General features: G+C 41.5%; 1 protein-coding gene across 1 annotated transcript; it reads left to right on the forward strand.

Annotated features, from left to right (window-relative positions):
• The first annotated feature begins 104 nt into the window (after positions 1–104).
• Positions 105–15,060, forward strand: ctbp1l (C-terminal binding protein 1-like). The gene is made up of 11 exons (XM_029513004.1): positions 105–238; positions 1,306–1,354; positions 1,612–1,755; positions 7,137–7,291; positions 7,585–7,729; positions 7,826–8,032; positions 8,365–8,579; positions 8,723–8,853; positions 9,567–9,694; positions 11,378–11,495; positions 11,588–15,060. The coding sequence occupies exons 3-11, from the start codon at positions 1,695–1,697 to the stop codon at positions 11,772–11,774; spliced, it is 1,347 nt and encodes a 448-aa protein (XP_029368864.1). The 5' UTR covers positions 105–238; positions 1,306–1,354; positions 1,612–1,694; the 3' UTR covers positions 11,775–15,060.
• Positions 15,061–16,077: the final 1,017 nt, after the last annotated feature.

A 16,077-nucleotide genomic window follows, 5' to 3' on the forward strand; every position in this document is an offset into this window, starting at 1 on the left:
AAAAAGTTTGAGATAGTTGCATGAGCAGACTTGCTGCCACTGAGGAGTCGGGCATGTCTCGGTCAGCCGTGGAAGGTGAGGGCGCTCCTTCTAGGCCACCGATGATTTTTCACAGACCGTCTGACCCCCCCAGCAGCAAGCCACTTCCTCTTTTGTCTAATTTCATGGCGATCGGGAGAGAGGGAACACTACCGACGCACGCACACTGTCTCAGCACTCTTGAAAGAGTTTATTCTGGGTAAATAACTGACAAATTTTCCAACATTTGGTCACTGGGCTTCAACGCAGTCTTGCTTGAATTCAGTAATGCGGCCGATTAATGCTTCCACGTAGAATTAATTCATTTTTTCAGCTTCTGGATCAGATATTTCACATTGTAGCGCCACTCGCTGATAACAAATCGGACGAAATGGGCTCCCCCTCCGCTTCATCTTTCCCACACACTCAGCAGCACGCTACTTAACGGCTCCGGCTAGCTAATGTTAGCAACGCTGCATACGCCTGATTGTATTGCATTGGAAATAGTTAAATTTCGCCCTATTCGTGGGCTGCTGGCCAACAGTTAGAACGAAATACGGCATATATTCGAGACTCAGCAAGAATGTGTAGTTATATTAAAATGTTGGCTTCTCACGTCCTCAAGTGTTTGTGTTTGGGTTAGCTAGCCAACATCGGCTAGTTAGCTGTCATGCTATGCATTTACTTAGCTTTAGCCCGAGCCGGGAATTTATGTTATCTGAACAACCTCAGAACTAAGTTACTATCTTGGTTAGATTTGGCACTAAACCTGAATTAAATGGCGGATATATTCACACTGGGCCGATTAATGTCCACCATTCATTGTAAGAGTCCCAGTTATTGTCGATAGCCGAAAGGGGCTTAGCTAGCAGTCCAGGCTAGGTAGTTAACGGTACTTCGACAGCTAACGAGAGGCTCAGAGGCAGCAACGTGAAGTTCTCGGTAAAGTTAAGACACTCGTATCACCTCACCTCAGCCGTGTGTGCGTTAGGGGTGGTGTTTTTGCAGATTTAAGTTGAGTTGACTATAAAGTTGGGAAAATAACGACGAGCAAACCCAGTGGGTTAAAAAGACCCACATGATGATCTGTAAAGGGACTGTTTGTCAGTTTTGAATAGTTCGAACTCATCTTCCTCCGGAGATGCAGATCCCGGTTATTTTATTGATAGTTGCGAATGAAATCTTTGTCATGACATCCAGTGGGCGGTGGAACAACCTACCTGCAGCGATACACATACATTGACAGTAAAATGTCTGAAGACATCATTCCCCTTCTTTGTTTTTCAGGGGAAACTAAATTGTCGATCTAATTGGCACGACAAGCATAAATCTCCAGGTGAGTGTCTGTGGCTGTTAACTTCCTCTGCCTTTGTTTACATTTAGCATAGTCTCTCTTCCTGTGGAGAGGAAAAGGTTACTGCTCAGTCAGATTTTTAATAAGCTGCAGGGACCAAAAATTGGCCAGAGCTATATAGAGGATTCAATGGGTTTTTCATATTTTGTTTTCAGTTCACTGCTTAGTTAGATACGGAAATTGAGGCGGCATGAAATTGACATGTCATGATTGTTTGTTTTTTCTTTTATTATGTCCAGGTGAATTTCTGTGGACATCTCTAAAGGGGCTCCATAGCACTTGGATCTGTCGTTCTCTGTCCCAGGTTCAGACTGCTTTGCCTATGGCGCTGATGGACAAACACAAACAGGTCAAGCGGCAGAGACTTGACCGCATTTGTGAAGGTGAGAGTTCACAAATACCTACACACAAAGTAAATGTTAATATGTAGGATGTTTGTTTTGCTACTTGTTTGCTTCTTTGATATAAACAATTAGAACAATGTTGTATAATATACAGGCCGTTACATACACAACAATTTATGTTGTGTAAAGAAAAGATGATCCTTACTACCATGCAGCAAAAGTTGTTTATTGGGTCATTCCATATCACACCACCTAGAATTGAGTTTGTCATCGATTTTCTTAGGGGGAAAAAATTAAATAAAAAAAAAAAAAAGGAAATTCAGAAATTTGAGGAAACTTGATGTGGGTCTCCTCCAACATGCTTTATAATCACAAACCAAGAGTAACATTTGCAGTTATGCAAATCATACTATAGTTTCAAAAAGTATTTACTGAATGTTTGACATATACATAGAAGTCAAAGACTCTTGAATGATCAAAAATATCCAAAGTTTAGGTTCCATGGAGTATTAAATTGGTTCATCAGTAATAGAAGTTATTGAGTCCTGCTTTAATTGCATGCCAAAAATTAGGTTAAACACAACACAAGAGCTAAATAACTGTTTTGTGTACTTAATACTATCCAAAGTAATTTTTTGGTGGTTGGTGGTTTCTTGTGGTAAAGTGCTGATGATTTAAAAATGTCAACATGATATAATTTTATCGCCTTGTTTTTAGCAGCCCTTGGCACGAAGAATATGCAGAGTCTCGTACTGGTGTGCTTACATCTTATTTATTCGTGTAATTGATGATAATGTCACTTGCAGCATTGTGAAACTATAATACAAAGAAAGTGTGTTTTATTTAACATACACCTTCAGAGAGACACTGTTTACATTACACACGATCAAATCTAACAAAGTGCATACGTGGAAACAACATACACTTCTGTGCCCACAAATCTACACACGTTGAAAAATTAACACCAACCCCGCATAAAAAGTACATGCAATCTAATATAGTCCACATGTACCTTGCTCCGCTTACCAAGGGTGCAAACTTCTGAGAAAACTCTACGTGCTGACGTACACATGCATTCACTTAAAAGCTAAAATAAAGTGGAGATGCGACCATCATAAGACATTGTGGAAGAGTTTAAATTCTAACGTATTAACAAACAGAACAAATAAACATTCGTTGTGTCATGCCAACTCACATTTCCATCCGTGGCTTGCATAGCTGAGCTCCAATGAGGAAATCAGCTGAGATCATGTCACTAAAATCGGCTCTGGGACACACATCCAGCAGTTGGAGACTGGAGATTAGCGGTCACTTACACTCTGTTATGATAGACAATACTAAATAACAGATACATGATTTCCAGAATACAACAAAATTGGCCGCTTGAGGGCTTGTGACATGTAAGTCTATAGGTAAGCTTAACCACAAACAACCCTCAGACTGTGTCTGATGTAAGTAACTCAAGAAATTACAGTCACTTTCTAGGAGGACTACTAGTTTTTGGATGGGCTGCTTAATTATTTAGGGTTTGGAGGATTGGTCCTGTTTCTTTGTCACCTTCCAGTCTCCCACTTGAACCCTGACTCTATGAATGAGTCCATCTGTCCCTTTTGTGGTTTCAACATGTCCAAGTTGCCACTACGTCCTTGGTAGCATGTCTTCCTTGATGATGACTGTCATTAACTCTTAGGATACATAATAAATTTTAGCTCCTAAACTCAGGACACAAATATTATTTAGAGTTTTTGACTAATTTCTGACATGATCCAGTTTATAAAGCAAGTGTAGGCTCATCAAACCTCAAACAATTTTGGATTGACTTTCACAAAATGGAATGTGATTCCTCAAGCATATAAACAAGTGAAAACATAATTTATCATGAAGTAGTTTGACGTGATTGTGGAGCCCTGATCTGTTGAATGAAGCAAGCTGTCACAAGACAACCCACATTAATAGAATATTTTAAGTAATTTGGAAACGGACAAATAACTGAAGTTTAGAAGTGGATGTTCTGACTTGGCAGATGATGCCACAGTCTGTTTGCATTACCCAGAGTACTTTGGGGAAATATATCTTGAGAGTGTTGTTATCCTTTCAGTTGGCATCCCATTAGCTGAGGATTATTGATGCAGGGAAAGCAAGGAAGCATTAAACACGCACAGGAAAGTTTATCCTGGTCTTTCAGATGCAAATGTGACTGAATACACCAAGTACACACAAAACATCTGCAGCCTGTAGAGATGATAGCCAGACTAAATCCTCAGTACATAAGAAAGTGCAAAGAAGACATAGTCAGCTGTGGACTGTGCAAGTTAGTCATCAAACATCTTAACATTTTTGTATAAATGCAATAAATGTGACTCCAACATTCTCATGAAGAGATTTTATCCTAAATCCTGATATGTGAAATCGCAGGGGAGATTTTTATCTGTCCAGCTTTGTTGCACTCAATTTATAACCAAATGACGTCTTTCTTTGCCAGGGCTGCAAGAGTACGACAGAAAATCTCATTTTAAAAAGTCTAGACTACTAAAAATATAATTTTTTTGTTTAAGTTTCTTTGTTTGGGTTAAAGTTATTATTCTGAGCCTTGAGCAATACCTGAATATATGCTGCAAATAGACCTTAGGATTTCTTCGACATTAGAATCTCAATGCAATCTAGGGGAAAAATTAGGAATGCATGAAGCTTAGAATACACAAAGATTTTCAAACATGATTACATTTAGAGTAAGGGCCAAACTACACTTGAAGTAGAATAGATAGTGATTGTAACTTCCACAGAGTCCTTGACTAAAATGTAAACTTAAAAAATAATGATTTTGACTTGTTTTTTTGGAAGATTAGAATGCAGCAAATGTACAAATTGAAACTCTGCTGTGTCTGTCATATCAGAGATAAGAAGTACATGTTTTTTTTTCTTGCTACAAATGTATACCATCATGGCCATTACACTGGAGATCTTTAGAGGAGACAGTATTTTGAGCTGGTGGAGTACAGACGATAGAGATTGCACATAATGGTGCGCTAAAATGGAGGGAACAGTCTGGGAGCGTCTCAGGAGACCGGTGAAAGGGAGAGGACAAGGTGAAGGGTCGTAGGGCAGGGAAACAGGCCAGCTGTCTCTTTAAAAAATGACAACAGCCCAAACCGCCCTCGGCCTCAGCCTCGGCTATGCTAATTAGGTTAGTGCTGGTTGGCTGGCCCTCAATGGCACTGTATATGATTGGAGGCTGCTCATGGGGGAGGGACTGGGCGTGGATGACAGCTGGGATCCAGCCAGCCAAGAGCTGGCTGACAGAGAGGGAGGAAAAAAGAGCGATAGAGGGAGAGCAAGGCGAGAGAGGGAGAGAGAGAGAGAGAGGAAGACAGGCTGACAGGCTGACAGACTTCATAATGCAAGGTTAGGCCCAGTGCTCATGTGTTTTGTATTTTGGCATGTGTTTTTAAAATTTGTGATCTATAGTGGGGGGGAGGGGGTCTAAGAATTGGGTGTGGTGTAGCTGTGTGGGTGCAATTCCCCTTTTTATCTTCTGCGCGTATTTGTGTTGTTGCAGCCGTTGAGAAGGAACTGAATAACCAAGTGTGTGCGCGCGCCTAGTTGTGTCTGGGTGGAGTAGGGCTGCTGCTTGCTGCATTATCATCGTTTGCTGCCCCTCCCCCCTCACCTCTTACTCCTCCGACTGCGCCAGAGGGAGAGGAGAGGAGGAGGGAGCGAGGGGAAAGAAAGGGAGAGAGGGTGGGGGGGATGAATGAATCACTGAATGAATTGTATTGTGTGTGCGGCCATGCTTGTGCTTCGTAGGCCTCGGGTATGCCAGTGTCCTTTACTCAGATTACCCTGTATGTAGGCCCAGTTGTATTTCTAAAGCTACTTTTTCAGTGAGTGTCTTTGTGAGGAACCCTGTTTGATTTTTCTGCATAGTAAGAGTCCCTTTGTGCTTTCAGAGTGTTGCAGTAGGCCTGTTAGCATTCTCAAGCTATTTGTAATTAATTTGAATCCCAATGCTAAACCGAGCTCAGTATCTTGTACATTATGAGACTACCAGGCAGCATATTTTTCTTTCTGCTCTGGCCTGTACATTTAATGCATGTGTTGGGAAATGCCTGAACGTCAGAGGAAGTGTTCACAAATATTTGTTTTCTACCCTTAGCTACCAGCTCCCTTCCCACCTCTGCAATCTTACCATTACCTCCTGCCCTCTGTCCAAGTAAATGTTCCAGCGAGACATACTCCCCCTCCCCGGGAGAGAGACACACACACACACCTGTCACATAGCAGCGACAAGATAGTGTGCTGGTGCATTAGAGGGGTTGGTACAAGCTAAGAACTTTAAAAATAGTGGAAGCAAGCTGTAAAAAGCAACATTAATATAACCAGTTCTATTATTTAATTTTCTCTCATTTCAAGCTGATGTGTTGACGGAGATGTGAAATTTATTTCTGGCGTTGGTTTATTATTGACTCCTTTCTTTTGTTGGCAGAATGGCAAAGGGCCATCGTGCCACATGGGCCAAATGCACAGATCGTTGCCAGAAAGATGTGTGCTTGTGCGTGTGTGCACATGCGTGGGTGTTTGCACATGCGTGGGGATGTGTGTGAGGGGAAAAGGGGCAAACCAGAGAAGTAGGAAGCAGGGACTGTTCCAGACAGGAGAATTTAGGTCATGACTCAGAACCCCTCGTGAACCCCCACCACCTCCTTCCCAAGACCCCTCAGTTTTCTCTGCCCTTCCCCCAGACGCTAGACTCCATCGCCTCTCCCCCTCCCCTCAGTGTCAGTGCTCTGCCCATACAGGAGACAGGTCAAGTTCCCCAAATAAACATTTCAGTGAAAGTGCTCTCCTTCATTTAGCACAATCTAACATTCGTCATATGAAGAGTCTAAGCATCTAAGTGTAATCCAGATGAAAAGAAAACATGGTGGTATATTCCTGAACACAGCTGTGGTTCAATACCAAATAGGGCTGGATTTTGGACACTTTCCATGCCTCTTTACAGATTTAGTTACACATTTCTTTTGTGACCAACAAACACATTGCTTCTGTAAGACATACACCGCGCATATCCTGCAGCTTTCTTAGCATCCTGATGGATAGACGAGTCGTGAAAGTCTGAGTTGTTATTGTCTAAGCAGTGTGGCAGTTGTCCCTATTAAATTGAATTGTGTGGAGGTTATGATGATTTGCAGCTTGTCAATCTTGATTGTTGTGCTACTAACTTCCAGTTTACAAATGGCTGGAGGTTGGCTGGTGTATACTGAATCTTTAGTAGGTATCGTGTAAAGGATGGTGTAAATTTTCCTTTGAAAATTTTTTGGGCCTTTATTTTTAAGCATATTTTTGTAATGGTAATTAATGTCCAACCAAATTTATTTACTGCTCAGATGTGACAACAAACGTGTTCTTCCTTCTGGTTTCAGGTATCCGACCCCCCATCCTGAACGGGCCAATGCACCCACGGCCCCTGGTTGCCCTGCTGGATGGCCGTGACTGCACTGTGGAAATGCCCATCCTCAAAGATGTGGCCACTGTTGCGTTCTGTGATGCCCAGTCCACACAAGAGATACATGAGAAGGTAGGATTGACATAGGGTGACCACAGTTTAACCACAGTCTGACAGTAGAACAACTGTCATGTCATAGTTGAAAGAAATCAACATCTGTAAATAAAGATATGTTGCTCTCTTCCTGACCAGTAGAACTGTAACCACCACCATCCTGGGAATTAAATGACTATCAAATGAATATTTACCAAAGCTACGTGATTTTAATTTTCATGTCCCCTGTTGAAGTGGCATAATAGTTGCATGTTAAATGTATTGTGTTGTGATGAATATCAGGATTATTCAAATGTATTTGTCCTTCTTAGGTGTTAAATGAAGCAGTGGCTGCACTGCTATACCACACCATTACTCTGTCCAGAGATGACCTGGAAAAGTTTAAAGGCCTACGTGTAATTGTCAGGATTGGCTCAGGCTTTGACAATGTTGACATCAAAGCAGCTGCTGAACTAGGTAACCTGTCTCAGGACAATGCACAGTGTTGCTCAAAGTGTTCCCCTGTGCTGTTGTCTCTGTTGCTCATCCTCCTCTTTTCCAAACCCCATGTAGGTATTGCTGTCTGTAATGTGCCAGCAGCCTCAGTGGAAGAGACGGCCGACACTTCGCTATGTCTCATCCTCAACCTCTACAGACGGGTCACATGGATGCACCAGGCCCTCAGGGAGGGAACCCGTGCCTCTAGTGTGGAGCAGATCAGGGAGGTGGCTGGTGGTGCTGCTCGTATCCGAGGGGAGACATTGGGCATTATCGGCCTAGGTAAGTGAAACGTGGATTGGGTTGTATTATTGCTACATATTCCAGCAGTACCTTTTTATTTAGTCTAGTTCGTATTTGTATTGGTTGAAATTCAGTTTATTTCATTCATTTTTTTTAAATGACGAGAAAATATCCATTTTGAAATTTAATTACATAAGTCAGCAAGGTAGCATCTGCAAACTTCTTCAAATTTTGTTCATAAATCATATTTGATTCCTGACAATTTAGAGTGGAGAGAACATTATGCTCTAGGAAATCTTTGGTATTTTGTTTTCTGTTTTACACCAGGGCACTTCAGTGGCTCCCAATAACGATTTCTCTTTATCTTGCAGGCCGCGTTGGCCAAGCTGTGGCTCTGCGGGCCAAGGCCTTTGGGTTTGGAGTGATCTTCTATGACCCCTATCTGCCTGATGGTGTGGAGCGTTCACTAGGCCTACAGCGCATGGCCACCCTGCAGGACCTGCTCATCCACTCAGACTGTGTATCCCTGCACTGCAGCCTCAATGAGCACAACCACCACCTCATCAATGACTTCACCATTAAACAGGTGTGTAGGACACAATCTAAATTAACAATACATGAAATTTGGCACTAACAATATTTTTCTAAAAAATGAAGAACACTAGAAAAATACGGCTTATCAGTCTGCTACCCAGAGCAAAATCATATTGTTGCTAATTTTCTATACAGATGCGTCAGGGAGCCTTCCTGGTGAACACATCAAGAGGGGGTCTGGTTGATGAGAAAGCATTGGCCCAGGCCCTGAAAGAGGGCCGGATACGAGGGGCTGCCTTGGATGTCCACGAGACAGAACCATTCAGGTAACTGATACACAACTGGTTGGGATTGGACAGTTTGGTGGCAATCTTTTTAGGGAGACTCCTAACCCAAAATCTGAATCTCCACAGATTCAGACCTTGTTTTGCCATTAATTTGCAGTGTTTCAATCAGAAATGGTCAGCTTAAAGCATATTAGTTCATACTTGGCTTTAAACTTCATACTGAGAGATGTCCACCAAAACCGATGTTAACACCGGGTCTGAACAGGCCTTATTTCATCTTGTGCATACAGCCTGGACACAATGCCTGTCACTTAAACCTGCATATATCTACAAATTAGAATACAGAAAACTAGTGCAGAGGGTGCTGCTATTTAAGAAATTATATTTGTAAATACTTTCTGTTGAAACTTCAGTTGATGTCAGTTTTTCCCCGTCCCTTGGGCAGACTATAACTCCACTGTCTTGGACTTGTTGATCTGCTCAGGATCCCTAGATCAGCACAAGAATTGTTGTTGTCAGTTAATCTGTGGAGTAGCTGTTTATTTAGCATCAACAGATGGCTTTTTGCCAGTAACTGAAATTTTAAAATTAAAAATTTGTCTTTTTTAATAATGAGTAGTGATTTTTTTTTTTTTTTTCTGAAAATGCCAAAGTGAGATCATCTATAATAAGTGTTAACGCTTACATCTTCATATGTGCATGACAACACAATCTCATCACTCCTCTATAACAGGCTTTCCCCTTCTTTACAGTTTTTCAACAGGCCCTCTGAAGGATGCCCCCAACCTAATCTGTACACCACACACATCGTGGTACAGTGAGCAGGCCTCAGTGGAGGCTCGTGAGGAGGCTGCGAGGGAGGTGCGCCGTGCCATCACTGGTAGGGATGTCATGGAACAGTGGGGGGAAAAAAGAGATGACAACATAAACTAGTAACAGTCGTTCAGTTAATATATACATTTCTTTAAAAAGAGGATAAATAGAGTTAGAAAATGTTAATTATTAGTACATTGTGGTTTGATAAATAACAGAATAGAAGATTTCAAATCTTTATTACAAGGATATTTTTAGGACACCTGGCTTTTTGCAGATACTGTGTGATATTTTTAGTGAAATTGGCCTTTAGCTAGTCAACAGGGGAGTACATGCAACCAGCCAATCAGGAATCTGCATTAGTGTGTAATAAACAACCTAGACCACGGGAAGTCACCGTCTTTTCGTCTCTCTCCCAGCACACCTGAGCTAGCAAAGTGCAGACAACATGAGAAGGCTTCTGTCTGAAACACTTCAGTGGATTTTTTGGAGCAACTTAAAGTTTTTTTTATTCTTTTGTGTTTTGCAAGATAGTTTTGTTTGACAGTTTTGGTCTAACATTATTCCTGGATGCTAATGAATGAGGAACAGACGAGGATAAGCGACTGCTAGCTGCATTGGATTCCTCATGTGATTCTGCTGTTGCTCTCCTCACTGTGTTTGTGTCTGTGGTGGTAACGGAGTTCAGCGGTAGTTGCGAGCCAAGCCTAGTAGATGAGAGATCCTGAATCATATGAACCGTGTTAACCATCTGTTACTGGTAGGACAAACAATTGCCAGTGTCAATTGAGAATGTATGTGATACAAACTTAAAAAAAAAAAGAAGAAAAGGGGAAAAAATGAGGTATTTGATAAGAGGTTTATTCTTGAATATGTGAATTCATACATGTGTGTGTGTGCGAGGTTAAAGGAAAATTAAAGGACCACAGTGAAGTTTAAAATACATGGTATGGTAAGTTGTTATAAAATACTTGATAAATTAAAAAAGATAAGTTGTCTAAATAGATATAAATAGGATTAAAAAAATCTACATGAGAAATCACCTAAAGGCTGCTCAGACCACAGTTTAAAAGAAGCTAAAAGAGGTTAAATGCTCTAAAAGCTTAAAAACAAGATTTCAAATACATTTAAACATTTGAAAGGTGAATTAACAATTCAAACCGAACCAAAGGAGGGTTTAAAGTTCATAACACAGCGACTGATCCTTGTGTTGTGAAAAGAATTTGATGTCAAAGAAACAAAACACATTGAGTTTTGTTGAGTGTTTTTTGTTTCATGCATTTTTCCTATTGTCAAGAAAATAATACAACACAGCTTTGCCTTTAAAACCTACCTGCTGTCCACATGCTGGTTACATAGAGGTACACAGCCAGACACTGGTTAGGCAAATTCCTTGTCACTACTCAATAACCGAAGCATGTACAACTTTGACTTAGTGAGATTGGAGTTCCTCTATCCAGGTGGGGTCGTCATAATTTTCTATGCATGGAAAACACAGTTTCATCTAAATGGACTCTAGTTTTCACACGACAGAAACATTTGAAAATTATTGTTACCAGAGCAACCACAGATTTAAGTGCATGGATGAACAGACAAGTCATTCCATTCCTGATGGACGGCATAATACTCCACAAATGTCTGCATATTACAGTCAGATTTAAATTTTGTCCAAAGAAAAGATGCCATCAGCAGCATGAGCTCTGTTTTTGCATATCTCTAAGGTTTTAATGGTCTGTTTTTGCTGCTCTAGGGCGTATCCCTGACAGTCTGAAGAACTGTGTGAATAAGGAATACTTGATGGCAGCCTCTCAGTGGCCTAGCATGGAGGCAGCTACTGTACATCCAGAACTCAATGGAGCCACTTACAGGTGAGGGTCAAGAACCTTGAAATGGACATGGTGGCAAGAAGAATCAGTTCTCATGATTTGATGGCCTGGCTTTTTTTCTGTGTGTGTCTTAGGTTTCCTCCTGGCCTGATCAATGTTGCAACAGCAGGAGGCCTCCCAGGAGCTGGTGCAGGGGTGGAAAGCCTGGTTTCAGGAACCTTGGCGCATGGCATTGCCCCCGTCTCTCACCCTCCTCATGCCCCATCCCCAGGGCAGCCCACTAAGGCTGAAGCCGACAGAGACATCCCCTCTGACCAATAGCCCCCCCCTGCCGCCGCCAGTACATTCCATCATCTCTGGAAGCCACCCCTCCACCACCCCCACCTCCCAGCATCAGACAGCCGGATCCTTCAGTACATCGGCAGCACCAGTTTGACCTGATGTGGATCTACACAGTCTTGTTTCTCAGATCACATAACCAGCCCAGGAGTGACCTTTCCACAGCTATCCTGTATCCTACCCATATCCCTCCAGAACACACATACACATCCCTCCATCCAAGTCTACACCTCACCCACCCGCCAATGCATCATCCCTTTATCCCTTCACCTCTCACAATGTCAGCAATAACTCTGTTCTCAAGGATTCAATGATTGGATTGGTTTATTTCCTTAGTTGGCTGTTGTTTTAATGGAAAGTTGATCTGTTGTGGTTCTAGGTGTTAATGTTTGTAAAGAAAAATTAGCATTTCTGACACAAGGCTTTACAGTCTGCTACAGTCCTCCTCTGACAACCAGAGGCACAGAGGCAGAAGGTTTGAAGCTCCCCTTTGTACATTAATGGCTCATGTTACTGCTCTCTTCTTTTTCTTTTCTCCCCCCTCCCTTTTATTTTTACTGTGATGGGCAAAAACAAAAGACAGAATCACAAACAGTAAATCCTGTCCTCCCTAGCAGGCATCTAGCCCTCAGCCCAGTTTTGCCCCTTATTTTCCCCACCATCACTGTCATCAGGTTGCGCAGCAGAGGGATTCATAATGTCAGTGTGGAGCTCTTAGACTTTTTAATAAATTTTATCTACTTGGCTCACACTTGATGGCTCACAGTTTTCATGGAGTGACATCTAAGAGCTTAGGTCATATTTTACTGCTGCAGTTGTCCACATCGAGGACAGTCATCCCTGTATTTACACTTGCTTCGCCCCCCACGGACTGTCGTGTCATGGCTCAATAGCTAAGTGCATCATATCAGAGGGCAAGTAGATATGAATCTCTATCTCATGCTGGTTAGCCAGGTTGCAATGGTTGAGGTCTGCACACATGGTGCCCACATATTAAGTATCAAGTGCAGCAGCTTTTCTTGCCGGAGAAACAGCAGCATGCTAGGGACATGGCCAGCAGAGGGCACTGTCTGACCACTCAGCTCACAGCTGTTTGTGGCTCATCTCAGTCAAACAGATGGACAGCTGCAGGTTAGCTTTAGTGATGAAGAACACGATCACACACTGCCGACACTCTGAACACAGAATAGGTGACTGGGGATTGACTACCGCCTTATTGTTTAACATCTCACTGTATCCCACCATCATCAAGCACTGACCGACCCTGTACCCTCCTCCCATTGTCATAACTGACCCTACACATCTGCTCATGAACCAGCACACATCCACCAATTCCTTTTAAGTGTGAGGGAACAGTAGAGATAAGATTTTCACTAGGAGCAAGTGGGACAGTGTTCTTGCATGCTGGCTTTATTAATGACAGTGGTGTGTGTGTGAGAGAGAGAGAGTGAGTGAGTGTATGTGTGTGCGTTCGTTCATGCACGTGTGTGCGCACTTATGTCCATGTAAGTGTGGGTGTGTGCGTGCATGTGCGTCAATGTGTGTCTGTTCCCTCACCCTGTTATGATAACAAGCTGTTGTCTTTCCAAAGGAAGAGTCCCTAGGAGTAACTCTTTAACGCTGTTGCCCTGGTGTCAAGGGAACACCTTTCTAGTACCTCAGTAACAGATATTGAATGTATCGTGCATACCCTTTTATTTTTTGTACAGATTTTCTAGATACTTCTTTACTATTCTTTACCAGAAGGGTTGTGAAATTGTAGCAGCAATGATACAATAAAAAAACCTTGCCCCAAGAAATAAATTGAGAAAATCTTTGTAGGTTTGCTATAAGTCACTGGATACTCAGGCTTCAAAACCAGTGTGTATCTTTTTCCCCTGTACCTTTTATTTCCTCTTTGTGAAGAATTCAACTTAACGCTTTCCCATTCTTAGACTGTAGTTGATGTATCTTACTGGCTATTGAAAATTGAGGAAAAACAAGAGGCGGCTGTCAGGTCTACTAGCTCTCCTAGAACAGTAGAAGTAGATGCAGTTTTTTTTTTTTTTTTTTTTGGTTTGTTTTTTTAATCTGTTTATTTGTTTATTTTTTATTGCCCCTCCCCTTCATCGTCAAGCTGCTCTATCTATAGTGCATGTGAGGTAATTTTATTGGGGAAATACTATTGGCTTAAAGAATTGGTGTCATCTTTGTTTCCCTCTGCTCCCCTTCCTTCCCACCTTCAGAGTGTTTTCAACCCAAGTTGCCATTTTTGTCGTGGTCAGTTTTCCAGTGATGTACAGTTTTCCCCTCAGAGTCTATGAGAGACATGGAGCATGTCCTGAGATGCTAGGCTCCTCTGTCATGTGATGAGTATATATTTTTAAGAAATAACCCCCATAGTTCGGATTATGAGCATTATAGTAAACTTAAATTTTGCTGTTGATGATTATTATATATAATTTCATTTCAGCAGTGCACTGTTATGAAAACCATTCTGTTTTTATTGTAGGATTTCATTTTTATGGATATGCTGTCTGTGTTCTACATGTTGTACTGAAACATTTCAGAGAAAACAAGAACTCCCTCTCCTTGTGATTTTTGTTTTGTTTTTTGTTTTTTTTCCTTTGGGGTTTGTTTTATTTTGTTTTACCTCTGTCTTATCCCAACTGTCCTTTCCAGCTGATATCCTCTGGGCCTTACTTTTTCTCTCCTTTTTAAAGTAGCTGTTATAGAAAGTCGCCATGGAACCACTCACTGCCTTAATACAGTTGACCACAGCAGGTGAAGTCAGGAGACACCCAGTTGAAAAGAATGGGCCACAGTGGATGCTGCTCCGCAAAAAAAAAAGCTCTTCAAACCCCGTAAACCTACAGCACCCTGCTTTCCTTGAACGGCATTTGCCTTGTGTAGACAATTTTTGGCTCATTCTGCAAACACATAAATCCAGTGTGAATTCTTTGTGCATTAATGTTATTATTATTTTTTTTTATTATTAATTTTTTTTTTTTTTTTTTTTTTTTTTGGGTCTCCTGATTTTTTTAATAGATAAATTGCCCTGGCAAAGTGTATGTGCATTGGCTAACAGATAAGCACAGTGTGTATGCTCACAAAGCCACAGCTGATATTTCACTCTTGGGTGTGAGGATGCCCTCCTCCCACCCAAAGCCACCACCTATCTGGGGCTCTCAGACCATCTTTTACAGTTCTGCCAGAGCCCCGGTGGGCCTGGGAGCAGGAGGGCATAGCGGACACTGGTGAGGTCTGTCAAAAAAAAAAAAAAAAAAAATACACATATATATTTATATATATACATATATGTATATGTGTGTGCATTATGTATATGTGTGTGTATATATACATATATATATATGTATGTATATCTGAAAATTGCGGTGAGAATTGGTCACTTTCTCTCTCTCAGGGTTCAAATGCACACATATCCTCCAGCAGTCGCGCTCTGTCCTGTGTCCCTCATCCCAAGTTTTCTGCCCTCATGATGTAGAACAGCCTCCTGCGTTTTTAGAAACCAATCTCCCCTCATTCCCCCTTTGTGCACAGGTCTAAACTCCCCCCCCCCCTTTTTTTTTGTTGTTTGTTTTGCTTTCTTTTGGCACTGACATCTAACCATTTAACAAGGAATGAATGAATGAATGTTTGAAAGTGACTGTGTGTAATGTTAAAATTGGGAAATGTATTTTTACAACATGTGAACATGTTTTTTTTTTTTTTTTCCACTCACTCTCATTGTGAATTGATTTTTTTTTTTCTTTCACCAGACTGCAAAAACAAAAAAAAAAACAAAATGAAAAAAAAAAATCTCCTGTAACTAGGCTCTTAAGCTTTATTTTTGTTTTGTTTACTTTTTTATTAGAAACAATCATGTTTGTGATGGTAACTTCCGATGGTAAACTCCACACCGTATTTTAATAAAATCTTAAAAATTAAACTTTTGCTCCATAGTGTTTAACTTCTGTTTGCTCCAGAGTCCGTCTGTGCTGAACGTGTAAGTGCTTCAGTTGTTTCATTTGAAAAGGTTTCTGTGCAGCGAGATGATGACAATTATTGCCAGTTGCTGTTATGTAGACTTGTGATTACTCTCAGTAGCTGGAGGACATGTTGATGGAGCTGTAGCCATGAACAAAATTGTTAGAAAAGTTTGTCGGCAATGAGGGCTTATGCAGTGGCAGAGCGAGCACAGTTTTATTAGCGGGCGAGCTAGGTGGGGAGTACGAGAAAAGGGGTTTCTGTGTAAACCGCAGGGCTGTGGGGGGTTCAGGCCCAAAATTGCTACCACATGTATAGC

This window comes from Echeneis naucrates, chromosome 10, assembly GCF_900963305.1.
Source record: "Echeneis naucrates chromosome 10, fEcheNa1.1, whole genome shotgun sequence".
Taxonomy (NCBI): domain Eukaryota; kingdom Metazoa; phylum Chordata; class Actinopteri; order Carangiformes; family Echeneidae; genus Echeneis; species Echeneis naucrates.